Genomic DNA, 21,701 nt, shown 5'->3' on the forward strand with positions numbered 1-21,701 from the left:
CATCTGCTTCAACCTGAGCGGTGTATCTTCTGCTGGCAGACTTTACTGAAGTTGCCATGGCTCAGGATTAAAAAAAAAAAAAGAAAAAATCAAATTTGGCATAAGGAGCTTGCTTTTGAAAAAATAATAATTGATCATTCCTGCTGTAGATTTTAAAATAACCATTTGAGAGGATTCCCAAAACCCTCTTCTCAACTCAGTGATCTCTTTCATCTGTGATTGTAGATTGCCAGTATAATATAAGCCAGTATAAGTTGGGTTATTGGTAACTTTGTTAACTTACTGAGTCTTCTATTTAATTTTAAGGACAGGTAACATGCTTTTAGGCATGGATTAGTGATATGTTATAAAATATTTTGATTGCTCTGTCAATGTAAATTTTACCTAATGTCTTATTTCTAGAAATGATACCTCAAATGACCGTTTCTTATGTGTATAGTGCATAGGAACACCTTCTTGAAAAAATCCAGATCATAGTCTGCTTATTAGGTGTGTGCCTTCGTGTAATATTGGCATCTGAAAAATGGTAATTATGACAGTGGGAAAGTTGTTGGGGAGATGAAATCAGAGTAAGTCCCTAAAAAACAAAACAAAACAAAACAAAACAAAAAACACATTTATTCTGCAAATGTATATTGAATACCAGCTCGGTGCAAGGCACTCCTGTAGAGAATGAAGGACATAAGAGAGAATAAAATAGTCCAATTCCTTCACTGGGGAATTCTACATTCTAGTCTGTCCACAGAGATTGAGATGGAAGCTCCGTGACAACAGGGTCCATGGCAAGTGCCAAGAAGAAAAACAGAACAGGATAGGCTCGTGGAGCATTAGTGGTGTGATGCTGTCTTGGGTAGCGTTGTCAGGGAGGGCTTCTCTGGGATGAAGTTGAGCACACCTGTATGAAATTAAGCAATAAGCATGTAGATGTTGGGGGAAGGATGTACATGGCTGATAGAGTGAGCAGTTTGCTTTGAGGAACTGTGAAGGGGTTGATGTAGCTGCATTCTGCTGGGTGAGGGACACAGTGCAGGAGATGAGTTCAGAGAGTGATCCAAAAGTATTACTGATTTACTCTTTCTGATAAATAATTGTGGGTAAAAATTTGCAGTACAGACATCCTACAGAAATGGGAAATTATTTAGCTTTAACCTGATAATCTATGTAATAGACACAAGTAATCATAGGATGCTTTTCCAGAATGGAATGATCTTTTTTACTTATTACTTATGTCATTGTATCTGGAGTTAGCCAAATTGCAAGGCTTGAGGGCACAGTCCTCCAGATTTCCAACTCTGTTGGAGACTTTTGATACCAGGAGCAAACAGTTAAGGTCTGACTATGATGTTAGAGGGAAGAATCCACAAACGACTACCTTTACTTCTGAGATGAACTTCAAGTTCTGGATGTTCCCCAAACCCCCCTCAGGTATGATAATTCAGTATAAGGACCTACAGAATTTATTGGAAGCTTTTCTACTCATGCTTATGGTCCATTGAAAGGAAAGCATCCAGGTATAAAATCAGCCAAAAGAAGAGATGCATAGTATAGCCTGAGGATTTCAAATATGAAGCTTCCATTTTCCTCACAAAATGTTTGCTTTTCAGAATTGGTGTGTGACAGTATGCACAGAGTCTTGCCAACCCAGGAAGCTCACCTGAGTTTGGTGCTCAGAAACGTTATTAGGATATCATTTCATAGGCATGATTAACTGCCTATGTGATTTAGCTTAGTGTCAGTTTGGGCTGGTGTCTTGTGGACTTGGAGTTCACCATGAATATCTGGAAGCTCTAAGGGTTTAGAGGTTCCTTCCTAGGAGCTGGGAATACAGGTCAGACCTCTTTTCAGGAAAGACCAAATTCTTTGCTATGTATATTATTCTAAAAATTCAAGAATATTAAAGATTAAATGGCCCTCTCTCTCAGGGACAACTAATGTTATTATAGTATTTTATAATGTGTATATTTTCCCACATTTAATATAAATATAAACATCTTTTTTGAATGTGCACTGTGTCATACTGTACACATTGGTCGATAGCTAGCCTTTTGTACTTCAGTGTGCATGTGAATATGTATGTTTGTGTGTGTTTTAATGGCTACCTTAAAGTTGAACACTGGAGGTAGGTTTTGAAATTTTTCTTACCTAATAAAAACAATGCTGCGTTGAGCATCCTTATACACACATCTTTGTGTATTATTCTCATTTTTCTCTTTGAAATTAATTTCTTGAAATTCAGTAGCTCAATCAAAGGAAATGGAAATTTTGTAATTTCATGTGTAGTTTATTATTACCCCTCTGGATGTTTTCTATGAAATAGTTTATGGAATGTCAGACTTGTTAATAATCTTCATATTGCTCTCAGGTAAACACTACAGCATCGGCAATTTCAAATGTTGAATATGCTCACATTCCACATCTCAGCCCAGCTGTAATTCCTCCTCTGCAAAATGAATTGTTCTTATCATCTTCAAATAATGGGAATTTGGAAGCATTTACAGGATCTGGTACTGCACATGTCAATGGGAAACCTGCTTGTGATGAATTTGATCAACTAATCAAAAATATGGCCCAGGTAAGAATATTTCTTCTTGTTAGTTAAAATAGAACAGTGTAATCAAGTCCTGAAAAATTGGAAGAATATGCATATGTTTATATTACATTATATAAATATGTAATATATTACATTATATAAATATGTAATATATATTGTTAAATATATTTATGAGGACATTTTTAACATCTGAAAAAATTGAAATGGAAAAGAAGTGAATTTTGTGTGAGATTGGATGGTCAAGAAATTTTTGTTTCATTTTTCTTTTTTTTTTTCATTCTTCAGGATCAATAATAAAATACATCATTCTAGGTGATGAGTGATAAAGGTTATCTGAGGAAATTCTTCTAAATTATTTTTTTAAACTTAGTAATACCACTAATAAAATAACTGAATTGAGTGATTAACTTTCAGTTTTGTTTTTTGCCTTGTTTCCTGAACAGGGTCGCCATGTAGAAGTTTTTGAGCTCCTCAAACCTCCATGTGGAGGCCTTGGGTTTAGTGTTGTGGGACTCAGGAGCGAAAACCGGGGTGAACTGGGAATATTCGTGCAGGAGATCCAAGAGGGCAGTGTGGCCCACAGGTAAGACTTTCATGGCATCTTCTCTGTTTTTGATACTATATTCAGAAGGTGTTGAAGACCTTGGGAAAATTTAGAGAAAGAAAATGAATAAAAACAGAAACTTAATGTAATCTGTTATTAATCAGTTTTTAAAAATTTTTAACAATACTGTGATAAAAAGCAAGTACTTGGAAGGGAGAGTATCTTTTAAATGCAGTGATAATCACTTTTTAAAAAGGAAGGAAAGGAGAATTTGAGTAGGACATTAGTCTCATAATTATTAAGTGGGCTCTTTTTGATTCGATTTAAAAGTTGCAGTATTGGAAAGTATACAAGTGACCCATGGTAACTTGAGCTGTATTTTTTTAATATGTTCAAAACAACTAAACGTATCCACCTTTGCTTTTATCTAAGACAAAACATACTGGTTGAGTGAGTAGCTGTAAAGAAGGTAGCTTTTAGATGGGAGAGATTGATTAAGAGTGGATAACTGGAGCCCAGACTTAAACTTTTAGTATATGTGCTGCCGAAGTGAGCACCCAGACTTAAATTTTTAAAAGTAAAATTTCAGGGAAAAGCTTAAAAAGTGTGGACATTAGAAAACTGGCTTAAAAGTAACCTGAAAATATATGCCAAAGAAGCTGTCATTTTCTTGAAAGCTGTCAGATGTCTTCTACCCCTTTCTTCATTCCTGTTAGAGATGGAAGATTGAAGGAAACCGATCAGATCCTTGCTATCAATGGACAGGCACTTGATCAGACAATTACACATCAGCAGGCTATCAGCATCCTGCAGAAAGCCAAGGATAATGTCCAGCTAGTTATTGCCAGAGGCTCATTGCCTCAACTCATCAGCCCCATAGTGTCCAGGTCTCCATCTGCAGCCAGCACAATTTCAGCTCACTCTAACCCGGTGAGTGCGTAAGATTTGTAAAAGGGACAGATAGTATTTTTCTAGTTCTTTTTGGTAGTCTACAGATTTCCGTTTCTTTTAGGTCCTTGTATTTCATGAGTTTTTCCTATTTTATTCTTTTATCTCTCTCTCACTGGAATATTAGTTATTTAACTATAATTAAGTTACTACCTTCTAAGTCAACTTTTACCTTTCTTTATGTATTCTTCTAGTTGACCACATTCCTCAAAAAAAAAAAATCCGTTTTCAATAAACCTGATTCTATCTGTAGACAGATAATAGTCTTGTTTTTGCTTTATAAATTACAGAATTATAGTCTTTGAGTTAGCAGTCAATGACTTTAAGGAGTCCTCTAATTTGAAATCCTGTGGAGCAAGATTTTATAGAAGATAATCTTAACAGGTGATGATTTTTCCTTGATCTTTTTCTTTTTTTAGAAGTTCTACAAAGGATCTTGCAAATCATTGCCTATCTTCAGCTGGTTAAATGTGGTTACTAAAAAGATGTATTGATAATTTCAAGAATGACTATATCAATAGCAGTAACAATCTGTTGAGAGGGAAGTATACTAAATGAAAGGGACATTGTTAAGGCTTATTATTATATCCGAACTCCCATTATTTGATACCAATCACAAAATAATAGTCACAAAAATCTCAATCATAATAAAACTTTAGTTTTCCCCAATTTTTTCAAATTCATGTAGAAGTTTTGTTTTCAGGTTCACTGGCAGCACGTGGAGACTATTGAACTGGTGAACGATGGATCTGGACTAGGATTTGGCATCGTTGGAGGAAAAGCAACTGGAGTGATAGTAAAAACCATTCTGCCTGGAGGAGTAGCTGACCAGGTAAGCTACTCCAGTAGGTGTTTTATGTTGCTTTATCAAATTGTATGCCTTAATCTTTTATATTTTCTCTTAGGAAGAAGAAACTCTGGCCTTATGTAATGTCAAAGAAGCTGGGTTAGAAGAAGCTTCTGTTTTGCGGGGCTTTTTCGAACGTATGTTCTTAACCCTGGGAGAAAGATCTTTGAAGAGGGACATTGATGTTAAGTTACAGTTCTATTTATTTATTTTTTTAAAGATTTATTTATTTCAGAGAGAGAGAGAGAGAGCAAGGAGGAAGGTGGAGGGAGAGGGAGTGAAAGAATCTCAAGCTGACTCCCCACTGAGTGCAGGGCTTGATCCCAGGACCCTGAGATCATGACCTGAGCCAAAATCAAGAGTTGGGGGCTTAACCAGCTAAACCAAGCCAGGCGCCCCTTAAGTTACAGTTTTAGGCAATGATCTTAAGACTTTTGTAGAACGACAGACTAAAGCCCAGGTTATAGATTTGATCATTATAGAGGTAGCTACCCTTTATTTTATGATTACAAATTGTATTTGTAAAACTAGTCAGCTGCTTTACAGCCACAAGATATTATGGAAGGAAAAATACTTTATTATTGAGAGAAAAAACAAGTCCCTTTAGTGATGGGTCACTTGTCATCTTTGTAAATGAAGCACAGCCTATTTTTATCACTTGGAGTAGTTTGTGCTGGTATTGCCATTTATGTTCTGTGACACTGCTGGAATATATATATGTGAGAAAAGTTGTTGTAAAATTACTAGTTATAACTTATATTTTAATTTGAGAAGTTCTAGTGTTAAGTGACTTTTTCTTTGGTTATAACATTTTGTTGTAAAGTCGTTTGTTTTTGCATTGTATGTTTAAACTTAACCTAGTTAAGTCAGTTCATGAAATATTTCTCGTATTCCTAAATGAAAGGCCTGTGTAATGGCAGCTTTATCAGTAGAGGTATTGACAGTAGCTCAGTAATGTGAAAATTTCCTCTCTTTTAAATATTAGCCAGCCTCTAACAGTATTTAATGAAATTCCCCTAGTTGACTGGTCTGCAATAAATTGAGCTTTATCTTCAGTGTAGAACTGCAGGACCCGATACTGTAGCTGCTTGTAGCTACTTGCTACTTTTAAAATTCAAGTTTAAATTAATTAAAATTAAACAAAATGAATGCCTAGGGTTCCTAGATGATGTAGTCAGTTAAGTGTCCAACTCTTGGTTTCAGCTCAGGTCATGATCTCTTGGGTCATGAGATCAAGTTCTGAGTCAGGCTCCACGCTCAGCACAGAGTCTGCTTAAGATTCTCTCTCTTGTCCCTCTGTCTCACTCCACACCCACACCCATCCCAACCCCGCTTGAGCTCTTTCTCTCTAAAATAAATAAAGGAAATTTTAAAAAATTAAATAAAATGACAAATTCAGTTCCTTGGTTGGACTGGATACATTTCAGATGCTCTAGAACCACCTGTCACTAGTAGCTGCCATATTGGGTGATGCAGAGCATTTCCGTCACTGCAGAAAGTTCTAGTGAATAGTGTTTGTATAATAGTAAGACTCCATCTAAATTTTCATCTATTTCATCTGAAAATTATTCTGTTAGGGAGATTTTTAACTGAAAGTATAAGACAGAAATGTGGTATTAGTTCACTGCTTTTTGGTGGTTTTCTGTATTTTTTGAGTAATGTGTATTTGCATATGCTTCATCTTTGCTTAGTGGCATTTTCTTTTCTTTTCTTTTTTTCTATTCTCAAAAAACTTATAAAAGACCTAATATTTTCCTATATACAGTGGGTAAAAATCGAATTGAAATGCTATTATCAACTATTGATTTAAGGAATGTTTGTGAATTTCAGTTACTTATATCACATTGAATAATGTTAAGATGCATCAAAAGGCAGTTAAAATAACAACCACATTTCATGTTCTGTGATTGCTAATTCACATTACTGCTGTTTTAAAATTATTTTCTTTCCCTCATTTAGGATTTCCCTGATGAAATTTAAATATTAGTAGCCTGATTAACAGATCTTTTTATTCAGCATGGGCGACTGTGCAGTGGAGACCACATTCTAAAGATTGGTGACACGGATCTAGCAGGAATGAGCAGTGAGCAAGTAGCACAAGTGCTCAGGCAGTGTGGAAACAGGGTTAAATTGATGATTGCAAGAGGTGCCATTGAAGAACCAGCAGCACCCACCTCTTTGGGCATCACCCTCTCCTCATCCCCATCTTCTACACCGGAAATGCGGGTAAGTAGATAGAAACAGTTACTCAGAACCTCATAGACAGTAACATTTAGATAATTGTGATGTTTCGAAACTAGACTTAGTGATATCCATATATTAGTGCTAAAGAATGAAAATTCAAATGTAGATTCAGCACTAATAAAATCTTATTAATTAGGAGTCATGTGTAACAGATGAAAAATAGGTTTCTTTAAAAAATTCTAGGTTACTCTTTTACATTTTTCTCTAAGCACATTTTTGAGGATAATCTTTTGAAAGATGATAAAATTTTAAAGAGTTATTTGCTACTAATAATTCAATGTTCAATTTTATCTTTCTTTTATTTAGAAGGCTCTCTGTTAGGTGGGCTGTGAGTTCTAATCATTCTCCTTCAGTCACTTCCCTTTTAGTATCTGTTTTGGGGGTAGGAATAGGGATAGGAGTATCAACAAAATAATTTTATCCAAAAATCTCTTAAATATTTAAGAACAGAATTACATCCAATTTCTAGTTAAGCACTATAGCAAATGCAAGTCCTGTATTTCTTTCTCATAGATCTAAAAACATCTATCATTTTTTTTTCTGTTAAAGCTTTTCTAATTAGTTGCTACGGATTCTTTTTTAATAGCCTAACCTCCTCCACAAGCCCTTTAAAACTTTATTAGAACACTTGAAATTTCCATGATTCTGTTGTTTTTAGGATTGAGTTAGTTGCTATTTTTTGCAGAGGAAAAGAAGTAAAGAAAGAAAGCTTGTGTATGAAAGTATTTAAATCACATTCTTTTGTGGTAAACAAAACATTTATTCAGCAATATATAAATGAATGCAATACCGAAAACCACTTGATGTAATTGAAAGCTTAGAAAAATATCTATTCTGTGCATATCATCATTTCTGAAGCTTGTGCCCCTTTTAAAACCATTCGATAGTCAAATTGCCACCCTCTAAAATAGCACTCGCATAAGTCTTATTAAAAATAGAAAACACATTTGTTTCAATTGAAGCAGATTTCATCCTGTCATTTTCTTGTAATTATCTAAACTTTAAACTTTTGCTAAGTTTGCACAGATAATTATGTGCAATGAAAAAATAAATCAAACTTTACTATAAACTTATATCTCACTTAGATGGACTATCAGTGAGATACAGTCAGAGTTTGCTTAAAGAAAATAAAAAAATTTACCAGCAAGCCCCAACCTGTATGTCGATTCAAGCCTTCATTCTGTTGTGATCTTTGCAAGGTTCTCTGGGGAATCTGCTGGTACCACACAAGCACATAATGCCAGAAGCTTGCTGATGACTTACTGTACTAGTCTGCTAACACTGAATTCAGAGAACCTTGCCCTTCAGTCTAGTGTATAATTAATAACAGTTTTCCATGGTAGAGAAACCTGTTGTCAGCTGTCTTTCGGAATGAAGATCAATGCAGAAAGGCATACTTTTCATAGAAAGAGCTTTTCATGTTAAAGTCTGAATTTACAAAACAAATACAGTACAACAATTTTAAATAGCTCTATGTTGCATTTCACAGGTTTTCAAAATCACCATCAGTATATTAATAAAATATCTGGAAGACAGGTTAGCTCCACTCGTAGTGTTAGCCTCAGCTATCCACTTAAGATAGCAATAGCAACAAGTTAGTGGACACTGTGGCTCCTGTATTCTACTAAGCATTTTATACCCTGCAGAGCATTTTAAGACCAGGGGTTTTGCAACCCACTTACCTGTATGTGAATTGTGCCTCTAATAGATTGCTTACTGTTTGTCCTTGAAAAGGTTTATGTTCCTCACTTTCCCCAGAGAAAAACTGATAGGAATTTTACCTCCCTTACAGGCTTGTTTTAAGGAGTAAATTAAGACATGTCAAGTGTCTGTTTGTAGAAACTGCTCAATAAATGTTAGCTGGACTTGTTATTCTTATTCCTGGTAGACAGTTGAGCAAAGCAATGATTAGAAAAATTCAGATTTGAACATGTTGACCTGAATTCAAAGCACAAGTTCTTGCAGTTGTAGACATAAAGATAACCATGCTGAAAATAGAACTTGTTAATAAGAGACTATTTGATTTTTAAAATTTTGTATACACAAATAATAATGCATTTCTTTGATAAGGGGGTGTTCATCCTTACTGCTGACGTTACTTTTGAGTAACAATGTATATGCTCAGTTAATGTTGCCATGATTGGAGGAGTAGTCCTTTTCTAGCAGAGTTCTTTGCCACCTTATGATATATTATTCCTAAATATAGGTTGTTTTTTGCCTTTTGAATTTATCTTGTTTGTTTACAGGTTTATTGTTCTGCATATTTATTGATTGATTTTATTTTAGGTTGATGCTTCTACTCAGAAAAGTGAAGAAAGTGAGACATTTGATGTAGAACTCACTAAAAATGTCCAAGGATTAGGAATTACCATTGCTGGTTACATTGGAGATAAAAAATTAGGTAGTTTTAAATTTTTTTTTAAATTGGGAATTGCCTCTAATATCTTTGTCTTGTAAAATAGTGAATTACTATTCTGTATTTTCAGATTGTTGGATCAAAAACTTCCTTAGGAATAATACACTGTAGAAAACTCTGATACGGTGCTTGACAGACAAAATCACTGTCTAATTCTCGAGACTAAGTTTCTGTTGGGTTTGTTCCTATGGTTTGTTGATTTATATTTATTCAAAATTAGGACTTTATATTTGGAGAATAAAGGATGGATAGTTTTTGAGTGTGCTTTGCAAATATTAAAAAAAAAAAAAAAAAAAAAATCCAAAAACCCTATTTCTAATCTTAGAACCTTCAGGAATCTTTGTAAAGAGCATTACAAAGAGCAGTGCTGTTGAACATGATGGAAGAATTCAAATTGGAGACCAAATTATAGCAGTAAGTAACACATTTAATAAGAGCTTTGTTAATTTTCATGGTTGATAAATGCATTCTCCTAGTTTGCTCAGTTTTGAGAACTACAGTTAGCTCCATACTAATTTAAGCTTTTTGGTGATTTGAAGCTGTCATTACAATTACCCGTTTTGTTGTTTTGTGGAAGAGCATTGGATGGAAGCTTCACTGATCTCAATTCTAAATAATAGAATAATTTCTGATATATCTGATTTCTGGTTGTAATTAGTTTGTTATATTATTATACTTCAGTTGCAGACAATCTAAAGACCAGATATCATAATGTTTCATGTACTTGAGTCTGAATTTTGGGATGTGTGCATTTTTTTAATATCAGTGGAATGACACTGTGTTGTTGTTGGCTCCATGTCCAGGGCTTCTTTTAGCTCTAAGAATATACAGGAATAAAAGAAATAGATCTTAACTCCCTCTTAATCAGATCAAACCCGTCATTGTTTTTGTAGTAACCTCAGTATGTTTTGAGCATATTGCTATTTAAAGGCAGTGTACAGAATACAACTTCAGTTCAGTGTTCTTGCAAACTGGGCTACCTTAACTACTCCTTAAAACACATATCCGAGAGACCCTACACCAGTGGCTTCCTGGTCAGGTAAGTTTAGCAAAAACTGATTAGGTCTCTTAGGGATTCATAATACACATTGAAAAATCGAAGACTCGGGGAAGTTCTGCAATAGAGAAAAGTCAGCTATTTTACTTTGGGTTTTCCTAAACTTTTGTAATTGTGGGCTCTTTTTTCCTCAAACATCTATTAATATTCTTTGGAAGACATTTTGGAGAATACTACTTATCTTAATATATATTTGTTTATGTTTAATTATGACTCTGTTGTTTCCTTGGGATTTTATTATGATAAGAATGTAGAATGTTAACATAAGACTCCTTGTTCATAGTGGCTTTATTCATAATAGCTGAGATAAGGAAATAACCCAAATGTCCACCGATGGATGAATAGATAAACGAACTGTGATATATAGCTATACATCTATAGATATCTATAGATATACAGATATATCTATATATATCTGCCTATATATCTATACATCTATAGATATACATCTATACAGATATATAGATATCTATAGATGTATAGCTATATATCACAGTTCGTTTATCCATTCATCATACACACACACACACACACACACACATATAATGGAATATTATTTAATCTCATGAAGAAGGAAATTCTGTCACATCCTGCAACATGGTTGAACCTTAAGGACATTATTCGAGGTGAAATAAGTGAGTCACAAAAAGATAAGTACTGTATGTTTCCACTCACATGAGGTGCCTAGAGTAGTCAAACTTACAGAAATAAAAAGAATGGTTGTTGCAAGAGTCTGAGTGGAGAGGCACATGGGGAGCTGTTTAGTGGGTACAGAGTTTCACAAGGTAGAAACATTCTGGATATCTATGCATGACACTGAGTAAACTTAGCACTACTCAACTTTTACAGGTAAAAATGGTTAAGATGCTTAATTTTTTGTTATGTGTTTTTTACTGCAATTAAAAAAAAAGGGGTGCCCACTTCTACATTATAACTTCCTGAGTCGTCTTGAGCTTAGTTTTGTAAAACTAAGCACACTTGTTCACCCTTGAAACCTATTGTGAAGATCAAGCTGTGCTTGCCACTTAAGTTGGCTATAACCTGGGAATGAGTTTTAACCACTGTGTCTTCATTTGTCGTACGATGAAAATTAACTACATTTTTTTTTAATTTTGGAGAAAAGGAGTGGAGAGAGAGTGTGCATAGATATAGACTCTGAATCCATATCTATTACTGAATTAAAAATTGAAAACATAGCTAGGGTATGTTTTCCCTGAGATACGTATTTTATTTTATTTTATTTTACTTTGTTTTATCTTATTTTATTTTTTTAATTATTTTATTTATTTATTTGACACAGAGAGATCACATGTATGCAGAGAGGCAGGCAGGGGGAAGCAGGCTCCCTGTTGAGCAGAGAGTCCAATGCAGGTCTTGAACCCAGGACATTGGGATCATGACCTGAGCCAAAGGCAGAGACTTAACCGCTGAGACACCCAGGCACCCACGATACATATTTTAATCCATTAGAAAACATGTTTTAAAAAATCAGCTTTATTGAGATATAATTCACATAACCTACAATTTACTCATTTAAAGGGTATAGTTCAGTAGCTTAATTTAGTATATTCACAATTGTGCATCCATTATCACTGTCAATTTTAGAAACTTTTCGTTTCCTTAAAAAGAAACCCCATATCCAGTAGCAGGCTGTCCCTAATTCTACCAACTTCCCAGCACTAGAAAACTACCAGTCTTTTTTCTGCCTACTCTGTATATTTCATGTAAGTGAAATTATGCACTATGTGGTCCTTTGTGACTGGTTTATTCTGCCTGGCATGTTTTCAAGTTTCATCCATGTTGTAGCATATATCCACTCCTTGTTTCTTTTTGTAACTGAGTTATATTTCATTGTATGGATATACCACATTTTATTTACCCATTTATTAATTGATGGACATTTGGGTTGTTTCCATTTTTTGTCTGTTACAGATAACGCTGCCGTGAACATTTTATGTGGATATATGTTTTCATTTATCTTGGGTTTATACTTGGGCATAGAATTGCTGGATCCCATGATAACTGCTTAGTAAGCTTCATTCACCTACAAAATGGGGAAAAGGAGACTTCCCCTTGTATAATTTTTAGGAAGACCAAATGAGTAATTCATTAAAATACTTGGTATATCACTGCATGTAAGTACAGTTTAATTAATGAAGCAGATCCTTACTGAAGGCCTGAAATAATTGCACATTTAAAAGCACAATATCTTTCTTCCAAACTTGTCATTATTTCCGTTAAGTGGAACCTCACATAGGGTTTTGCTTAGGTAAGATCAGTAATAAAGGAAATTATTGACTCAAAGGAGAGGTCTCCTTCGTCTGAAGTGTTTTCTTGTTTTCAATAAAGTTAGTTATCTTCACTGTTATCAGTGTTCCGAGTTTTAACTTTTAGCAATATTCTCTTACTTCAGAGTTAGGAGCATCTCAGACTCTGAGGAAACATCATGCAATACTTTTGGCCATGCATTAATTTTTGTGAAATATCACCATCTTGTGGACTTTTGAGATACTAGTGGTAAAGTTCCTCACACTGGTTGCATTTTCACAACTGCAGTCTTTGTTTTTCCTGGCTTTGTTTTGGTAGCAGCTGTTGGAGCTGAACTCTGTTTTTATTTTGTAGTTGTCCAGGCAGTGAGAAGATTGAGAAACTATTTCTTGCTATTTTGAGGAGATACTGTTTTATTTTTTTTAATTTAAAAATTTTTTTATGAACATATAATGCATTTTTAGCCCCAGGGGTACAGGTCTGTGAATCGCCAGGTTTACACACTTCACAGCACTCACCATCGCACATACCCTCCCCAGTGTCCATAACCCCACCCCCCTCTCCCGAAGGAGATATTGTTTTATAACATTAAGCTTATACTTTGTTATAGGATTCCTGTTTTACAAATTGTGCTCTATTGACCCCTAGGGCTTCACTGTAGACATTACAGGGGAGGGAATAGAGTGAATGATTCCATGTTATTCCGCTTTGTTTATTAGTATTTCATTTAAGAATTATTTGATCAGGGGCTCCTGGGTGGCTCAGTGGGTTAAAGCCTCTGCCTTTGGCTCAGGTCATGATCTCAGGGTCCTGGGATCGAGCCCCGCCATCAGGCTATCTGCTCAGCAGGGAGCCTGCTTCCTCCTCTCTCTCTGCCTCTCTCTCTGCCTCCTTGTGATCTCTGTCTGTCAAATAAATAAATAAAATTTTTAAAAAGAATTATTTGATCAAGGGATTCTATTATACTTTAAAAAGTTGACCAAACTGCTCATCAGATGGAATCATATATTCACTCTTCTTTGATTGATGTGTAGAAATCCTTGCTAAAAGCATAATGGAATTATGATTGATTAAAAAAAAAATACTGTGGAGCTGGATGGCTCAGTTGGTTAAATGTCTGACTTCTGATTTCACTCAGATCGTGATCTCTGGGTCTTGAGATCCAGCCCTGCACCTTGGCCCCCTCGCTCAGTGCAGAGTCTGCTTGAGAGTCTCTCTCTCTCTCCCTTCACCCCTCTTCCTGCTCACTTGGTGTGCACACTCTCTCTCACAATCTCTCTAAAATAAATAAATAATAAAAATTTAAAAAAATTATTAAGCAGGTAAGGAAGGAAAGGTGTCAAATGCTGCCTTTGATATTCTGACTTTCATAATAAGCTCAAGTTCTCTCTTAATGTGTATCTCTGAAAGGGGCGCTAGGGACAGGCTGGGCTGGCTAAACTGAGTGAACTCAGGAGCTGGGGTTTTCTAGTTGTTTCAACTAGTAATTCTCTATTATTGTTCCTGCTAATTGTGGTGTCTGCTCTGTGCATTGCGTGGTTTTTGGAGCTTTCCTTGAGAGAGCACACAGGCAATCTCCTGCCCTTGCATCTAGTTCCAGAGCATTCTTGTCTGTGGTATGATTGTGCCTGAAGCCATGTCTTAACTCTGCCTGTGATCATAACAGACCAGACCTGTCTGGGACCCCGATTTGGGCTTTGTTGACCTTATCTCATATGTATGTTAAATGTAGTGATATTTGAACAGAAACGTCTCTCAAGAAAAATTGAGATTTTCATGTTTTTTCATCATCTCTTCAGTCTGTTAATAATGCCAGCTTCAGAGTTTCTTCCCAGTGTAAAGTACTGGGCCCTGTAATTTTGGGAAAATAGGTACCATTATTCCCATATTACAGATGAAGATACTGAGAAATCTGAATTGAAATCTACTTTTGAAAGTCCATGGTTATTCCATTATACCAGTTTCTTCTGTGCTGGCACCATCTCTGACGCTTGGGTAGGGAATATGTTTTTAAATTTAGGCCACCAAATTTTGGAAAATAAAGGAAGACTGCAGTTTTTAAAAAATGTATCTGAGCTTTATTGCTATTAGGTTGACAAAATCATATGCATTTGAGTTTTTTAAAATTAAACTGAATCTGTAAAGAGTCGAATAATAAAAGTCTATTGTAGGTAAAAACTTGTAATAAGTTCTGTGAATTTTTTTTTTTTAATTTTTTTTTTTTTATTTCCAGCATAACAGTATTCATTATTTTTGCACCACACCCCGTGCTCCATGCAATCCGTGCCCTCTATAATACCCACCACCTGGTACCCCAACCTCCCACCCTCCGTCCCTTCAAAACCCTCAGATTGTTTTTCAGAGTCCATAGTCTCTCATGGTTCACCTCCCCTTCCAATTTCCCCCAACTCCCTTCTCCACTCTAAGTCCCCATGTCCTCCATGCTATTTGTTATGCTCCACAAATAAGTGAAACCATATGATAATTGACTCTCTCTGCTTGACTTATTTCACTCAGCATAATCTCTTCCAGTCCCGTCCATGTTGCTACAAAAGTTGGGTATTCATCCTTTCTGATGGAGGCATAATACTCTATCCCCAGGGGTACAGGTCTGTGAATCACCAGGTTTACACACTTCACAGCACTCACCAAAGCACATACCCTCCCCGATGTCCATAATCCCACCCCCTTCTCCCAAACCCCCTCCCCCCAGCAATCCTCAGTTTGTTTTGTGAGATTAAAAGTCACTTATGGTTTGTCTCCCTCCCAATCCCATCTTGTTTCATTTATTCTTCTCCTACCCACTTAAGCCCCCATGTTGCATCACCACTTCCTCATATCAGGGAGATCATATGATAGTTGTCTTTCTCTGCTTGACTTATTTCGCTAAGCATGATACGCTCTAGTTCCATCCATGTTGTCGCAAAAAGCACGATTTCATTTCTTTTGATGGCTGCACAGTATTCCATTGTGTATATATACCACATCTTCTTGATCCATTCATCTGTTGATGGACATCTAGGTTCTTTCCATAGTTTGGCTATTGTGGACATTGCTGCTATAAACATTCCGGTGCATGTGCCCCTTTGGATCTCTACGTTTGTATCCTTAGGGTAAATACCCAATAGTGCAATTGCTGGGTCATAGGGCAGTTCTATTTTCAACATTTTGAGGAACCTCCATGCTGTTTTCCAGAGTGGCTGCACCAGCTTGCATTCCCACCAACAGTGTAGGAGGGTTCCCCTTTCTCCGCATCCTCGCCAGCATCTGTCATTTCCTGACTTGTTGATTTTAGCCATTCTGACTGGTGTGAGGTGATATCTCATTGTGGTTTTGATTTGTATTTCCCTGATGCCGAGTGATATGGAGCACTTTTTCATGTGTCTGTTGGCCATCTGGATGTCTTCTTTGCAGAAATGTCTGTTCATGTCCTCTGCCCATTTCTTGATTGGATTATTTGTTCTTTGGGTGTGGAGTTTGCTAAGTTCTTTATAGATTCTGGACACTAGTCCTTTATCTGATATGTCGTTTGCAAATATCTTCTCCCATTCTGTCAGTTGTCTTTTGATTTTGTTAACTGTTTCCTTTGCTGTGCAAAAGCTTTTGATCTTGATGAAATCCCAATAGTTCATTTTTGCCCTTGCTTCCCTTGCCTTTTGCGTTGTTCCTAGGAAGATGTTGCTGCGGTTGAGGTCGAAGAGGTTGCTGCCTGTGTTCTCCTCAAGGATTTTGATGGATTCCTTTTGCACATTGAGGTCCTTCATCCATTTTGAGTCTATTTTTGTGTGTGGTGTAAGGAAATGGTCCAATTTCATTTTTCTGCATGTGGCTGTCCAATTTTCCCAGCACCATTTATTGAAGAGGCTGTCTTTTTGCCATTGGACATTCTTTCCTGCTTTGTCGAAGATTAGTTGACCATAGAGTTGAGGGTCTATTTCTGGGCTCTCTATTCTGTTCCATTGATCTATGTGTCTGTTCTTGTGCCAGTACCATGCTGTCTTGATGACGACAGCTTTGTAATAGAGCTTGAAGTCCGGAATTGTGATGCCACCAACGTTGGCTTTCTTTTTCAATATCCCTTTGGCTATTCGAGGTCTTTTCTGGTTCCATATAAATTTTAGCATTATTTGTTCCATTTCTTTGAAAAAGATGGATGGTACTTTGATAGGAATTGCATTAAATGTGTAGATTGCTTTAGGTAGCATAGATATTTTCACAATATTTATTCTTCCAATCCAGGAGCATGGAACATTTTTCCATTTCGTTGTGTCTTCCTCAATTTCTTTCATGAGTACTTTATAGTTTTCTGAGTATAGATTCTGTGTCTCTTTGGTTAGGTTTATTCCTAGGTATCTTATGGTTTTGGGTGCAATTGTAAATGGGATTGACTCCTTAATTTCTCTTTCTTCTGTCTTGCTGTTGGTGTAGAGAAATGCAACTGATTTCTGTGCATTGATTTTATATCCTGACACTTTACTGAATTCCTGTATAAGTTCTAGCAGTTTTGGAGTGGAGTCTTTTGGGTTTTCCACATATAGTATCATATCATCTGCGAAGAGTGATAATTTGACTTCTTCTTTGCCGATTTGGATGCCTTTAATTTCCTTTTGTTGTCTGATTGCTGAGGCTAGGACCTCTAGTACTATGTTGAATAGCAGTGGTGATAATGGACATCCCTGCCGTGTTCCTGACCTTAGCGGAAAAGCTTTCAGTTTTTCTCCATTGAGAATGATATTTGCGGTGGGTTTTTCATAGATGGCTTTGATGATATTGAGGTATGTGCCCTCTATCCCTACACTTTGAAGAGTTTTGATCAGGAAGGGATGCTGTACTTTGTCAAATGCTTTTTCAGCATCTATTGAGAGTATCATATGGTTCTTGTTCTTTCTTTTATTGATGTGTTGTATCACATTGACTGATTTGCGGATGTTGAACCAACCTTGCAGCCCTGGAATAAATCCCACTTGGTCGTGGTGAATAATCTTTTTAATGTACTGTTGAATCCTATTGGCTAGTATTTTGTTGAGTATTTTCGCATCTGTGTTCATCAAGGATATCGGTCTATAGCTCTCTTTTTTGGTGGGATCCTTGTCTGGTTTTAGGATCAAGGTGATGCTGGCCTCATAAAATGAGTTTGGAAGTTTTTCTTCCATTTCTATTTTTTGGAACAGTTTCAGGAGAATAGGAATTAGTTCTTCTTTAAATGTTTGGTAGAATTCCCCCGGGAAGTCGTCTGGCCCTGGGCTTTTGTTTGGAGATTTTTAATGACTGTTTCAATCTCCTTACTGGTTATGGGTCTGTTCAGGCTTTCTATTTCTTCCTGGTTCAGTTGTGGTAGTTTATATGTTTCTAGGAATGCATCCATTTCTTCCAGATTGTCAAATTTATTGGCGTAGAGTTGCTCATAGTATGTTCTTATAATAGTTTGTATTTCTTTGGTGTTAGTTGTGATCTCTCCTCTTTCATTCATGATTTTATTTATTTGGGTCCTTTCTCTTTTCTTTTTGATAAGTCGGGCCAGGGGTTTATCAATTTTATTAATTCTTTCAAAGAACCAGCTCCTAGTTTCGTTGATTTGTTCTATTGTTTTTTTGGTTTCTATTTCATTGATTTCTGCTCTGATCTTTATGATTTCTCTTCTCCTGCTGGGCTTAGGGTTTCTTTCTTGTTCTTTCTCCAGCTCCTTTAGGTGTAGGGTTAGGTTGTGTACCTGAGACCTTTCTTGTTTCTTGAGAAAGGCTTGTACCGCTATATATTTTCCTCTCAGGACTGCCTTTGTTGTGTCCCACAGATTTTGAACCGTTGTATTTTCGTTATCATTTGTTTCCATGATTTTTTTCAATTCTTCTTTAATTTCCCGGTTGACCCATTCATTCTTTAGAAGGATGCTGTTTAGTCTCCATGTATTTGGGTTCTTTCCAAACTTCCTTTTGTGGTTGAGTTCTAGCTTTAGAGTATTGTGGTCTGAAAATATGCAGGGAATGATCCCAATCTTTTGATACCGGTTGAGTCCTGATTTAGGACCGAGGATGTGATCTATTCTGGAGAATGTTCCATGTGCACTAGAGAAGAATGTGTATTCTGTTGCTTTGGGATGAAATATTCTGAATATATCTGTGATGTCCATCTGGTCCAGTGTGTCGTTTAAGGCCTTTATTTCCTTGCTGATCTTTTGCTTGGATGATCTGTCCATTTCAGTGAGGGGAGTGTTAAAGTCCCCTACTATTATTGTATTATTGTTGATGTGTTTCTTTGATTTTGTTATTAATTGGTTTATATAGTTGGCTGCTCCCACGTTGGGGGCATAGATATTTAAAATTGTTAAATCTTCTTGTTGGACAGACCCTTTGAGTATGATATAGTGTCCTTCCTCATCTCTTATTATAGTCTTTGGCTTAAAATCTAATTGATCTGATATAAGGATTGCTACTCCTGCTTTCTTCTGATGTCCATTAGCATGGTAAATTCTTTTCCACCCCCTCACTTTAAATCTGGAGGTGTCTTCGGGCTTAAAATGAGTTTCTTGGAGGCAACATATAGATGGGTTTTGTTTTTTTATCCATTCTGATACCCTGTGTCTTTTGACAGGGGCATTTAGCCCATTAACATTCAGGGTAACTATTGAGAGATATGAATTTAGTGCCATTGTATTGCCTGTAAGTTGACTGTTACTATATATGGTCTCTGTTCCTTTCTGATCTACCACTTGTAGGCTCTCTCTTTGCTTAGAGGACCCCTTTCAATATTTCCTGTAGAGCTGGTTTGGTATTTGCAAATTCTTTCAGTTTTTGTTTGTCCTGGAAGCTTTTAATCTCTCCTTCTATTTTCAATGATAGCCTAGCTGGATATAGTATTCTTGGCTGCATGTTTTTCTCGTTTAGTGCTCTGAAAATATCATGCCAGCTCTTTCTGGCCTGCCAGGTCTCTGTGGATAAGTCAGCTGCCAATCTAATATTTTTACCATTGTATGTTACAGACTTCTTTTCCCGGGCTGCTTTCAGGATTTTCTCTTTGTCACTGAGACTTGTAAATTTTACTATTAGGTGACGGGGTGTGGGCCTATTCCTATTGATTTTGAGGGGCGTTCTCTGAACCTCCTGAATTTTGATGCTCGTTCCCTTTTCCATATTGGGGAAATTCTCCCCAGTAATTCTCTCCAGTATACCTTCTGCTCCCCTCTCTCTTTCTTCTTCTTCTGGAATCCCAATTATTCTAATGTTGTTTCGTCTTATGGTGTCACTTATCTCTTGAATTCTCCCCTCGTGGTCCAGTAGCTGTTTGTCCCTCTTTTGCTCAGCTTCTTTATTCTCTGTCATTTGGTCTTCTATATCACTAATTCTTTCTTCTGCCTCATTTATCCTAGCAGTGAGAGCCTCCATTTTTGATTGCACTTCATTAATAGCTTTTTTTATTTCAACTTGGTTAGATTTTAGTTCTTTTATTTCTCCAGAAAGGGCTTTTATATCTCTCGAGAGGGTTTCTCTAATATCTTCCATGCCTTTTTCGAGCCCGGCTAGAACCTTGAGAATTGTCATTCTGAACTCTAGATCTGACATATTACCAATGTCTATATTGATTAGGTCCCTAGCCTTCGGTACTGCCTCTTGTTCTTTTTTTTGTGTTGAATTTTTCCGTCTTGTCATTTTGTCCAGATAAGAGTATATGAAGGGGCAAGTAAAATACTAAAAGGGTGGCAACAACCCCAGGAAAAAATGCTTTAACCAAATTAGAAGAGATCCAAAATCGTGAGGGGGGAGAAAGGGGATAAAAAGAGGTTCAAAAAAGGAAGAAAGAAAAAAAAAGAAAAAAGAAAAAAAAAAAAAAGAAACAAGAAAAGAAAAGAATTTAAAAAAAAAAAAAAAGGAAAACACCTAAGAAAAATGTAAAAAAGAAAAAATATATATATTAGATAAACTAGTAAAAAATCGTTAAAAAAGAAAAAGGTAACAGTTAAAAAAAAAAATTTTACCCGAAGGCGAGAAAAAAAAAAAAATGAAAAAGAAAAAAATTAAATTAACTGCAAGACTAAAAAAAAATCACAGGGAAAAAGCCATGAGTTCCGTGCTTGGCTTTCTCCTCCTCTGGAATTCTGCTGCTCTCCTTGGTATTGAAACCGCACTCCTTGGTAGGTGAACTTGGTCTCGGCTGGATTTCTTGTTGATCTTCTGGGGGAGGGGCCTGTTGTAGTGATTCTCAAGTGTCTTTGCCCCAGGCGGAATTACACCGCCCTTACCCGGGGCCGGGGTAAGTAATCCGCTCGGGTTTGCTTTCCGGAGCTTTTGTTCCCTGAGCGCTTTCCGTAGAGTTCCGGAGGACGGGAATACAAATGGCGGCCTCCTGGTCTCCGGCCCGGAGGAGCCGAGAGCCCAGGGCCGCACTCCTCAGTGCGCCCTCAGAGAACAGCGCCCAGTTACTCCCGTCTGACCTCTGGCTGCGCTCCGAGCTCTCCGAGACTGCGACCAGTTCAAGGTAACACCGAGCTGTGAGCTTACTGTCGGCTCTGTCTCTGTAGCCGGCTTTCCCGTTCCAATACCTGCAAGCTCTGCGACACTCAGACACCCCTGATCCTTCTGTGACCCTGCGGGACCTGAGGCCACGCTGAACCCGCGTGGGCTTCGCCCCGTTTTAGCCTCTGGAGCGATGTCCCTCAGCGGAACAGACTTTTAAAAGTCCTGATTTTGTGCACCGTTGCTCCGCCGCTTGCCGGGAGCCGGCCCCTCCCCCCGGGGTCTATCTTCCCGTCGCTTTGGATTCACTTCTCCGCCGGTCCTACCTTTCAGAAAGTGGTTGTTTTTCTGTTTCCATAATTGCTGTTCTTCTTCTCTT

At 36.9% G+C, this 21,701-nt stretch overlaps 1 protein-coding gene across 6 annotated transcripts in view; it reads left to right on the forward strand.

Annotated features, from left to right (window-relative positions):
- MPDZ (multiple PDZ domain crumbs cell polarity complex component) overlaps window positions 1-21,701 on the forward strand; it is a 160,073-nt gene that overhangs the window by 48,942 nt on the left and 89,430 nt on the right. For all 6 annotated transcript variants that reach the window (XM_032306254.1, XM_032306257.1, XM_032306259.1 and 3 more), the window contains 7 exons: window positions 2,363-2,572; window positions 2,995-3,134; window positions 3,812-4,025; window positions 4,747-4,875; window positions 6,907-7,116; window positions 9,421-9,535; window positions 9,876-9,964. In XM_032306254.1, the coding sequence (XP_032162145.1) occupies window positions 2,363-2,572; window positions 2,995-3,134; window positions 3,812-4,025; window positions 4,747-4,875; window positions 6,907-7,116; window positions 9,421-9,535; window positions 9,876-9,964 (1,107 nt within the window). The remainder of the gene's footprint in view (window positions 1-2,362; window positions 2,573-2,994; window positions 3,135-3,811; window positions 4,026-4,746; window positions 4,876-6,906; window positions 7,117-9,420; window positions 9,536-9,875; window positions 9,965-21,701) is intronic.

The sequence above is a fragment of the Mustela erminea genome, chromosome 12, assembly GCF_009829155.1.
Source record: "Mustela erminea isolate mMusErm1 chromosome 12, mMusErm1.Pri, whole genome shotgun sequence".
In the NCBI taxonomy this organism is placed as follows: domain Eukaryota; kingdom Metazoa; phylum Chordata; class Mammalia; order Carnivora; family Mustelidae; genus Mustela; species Mustela erminea.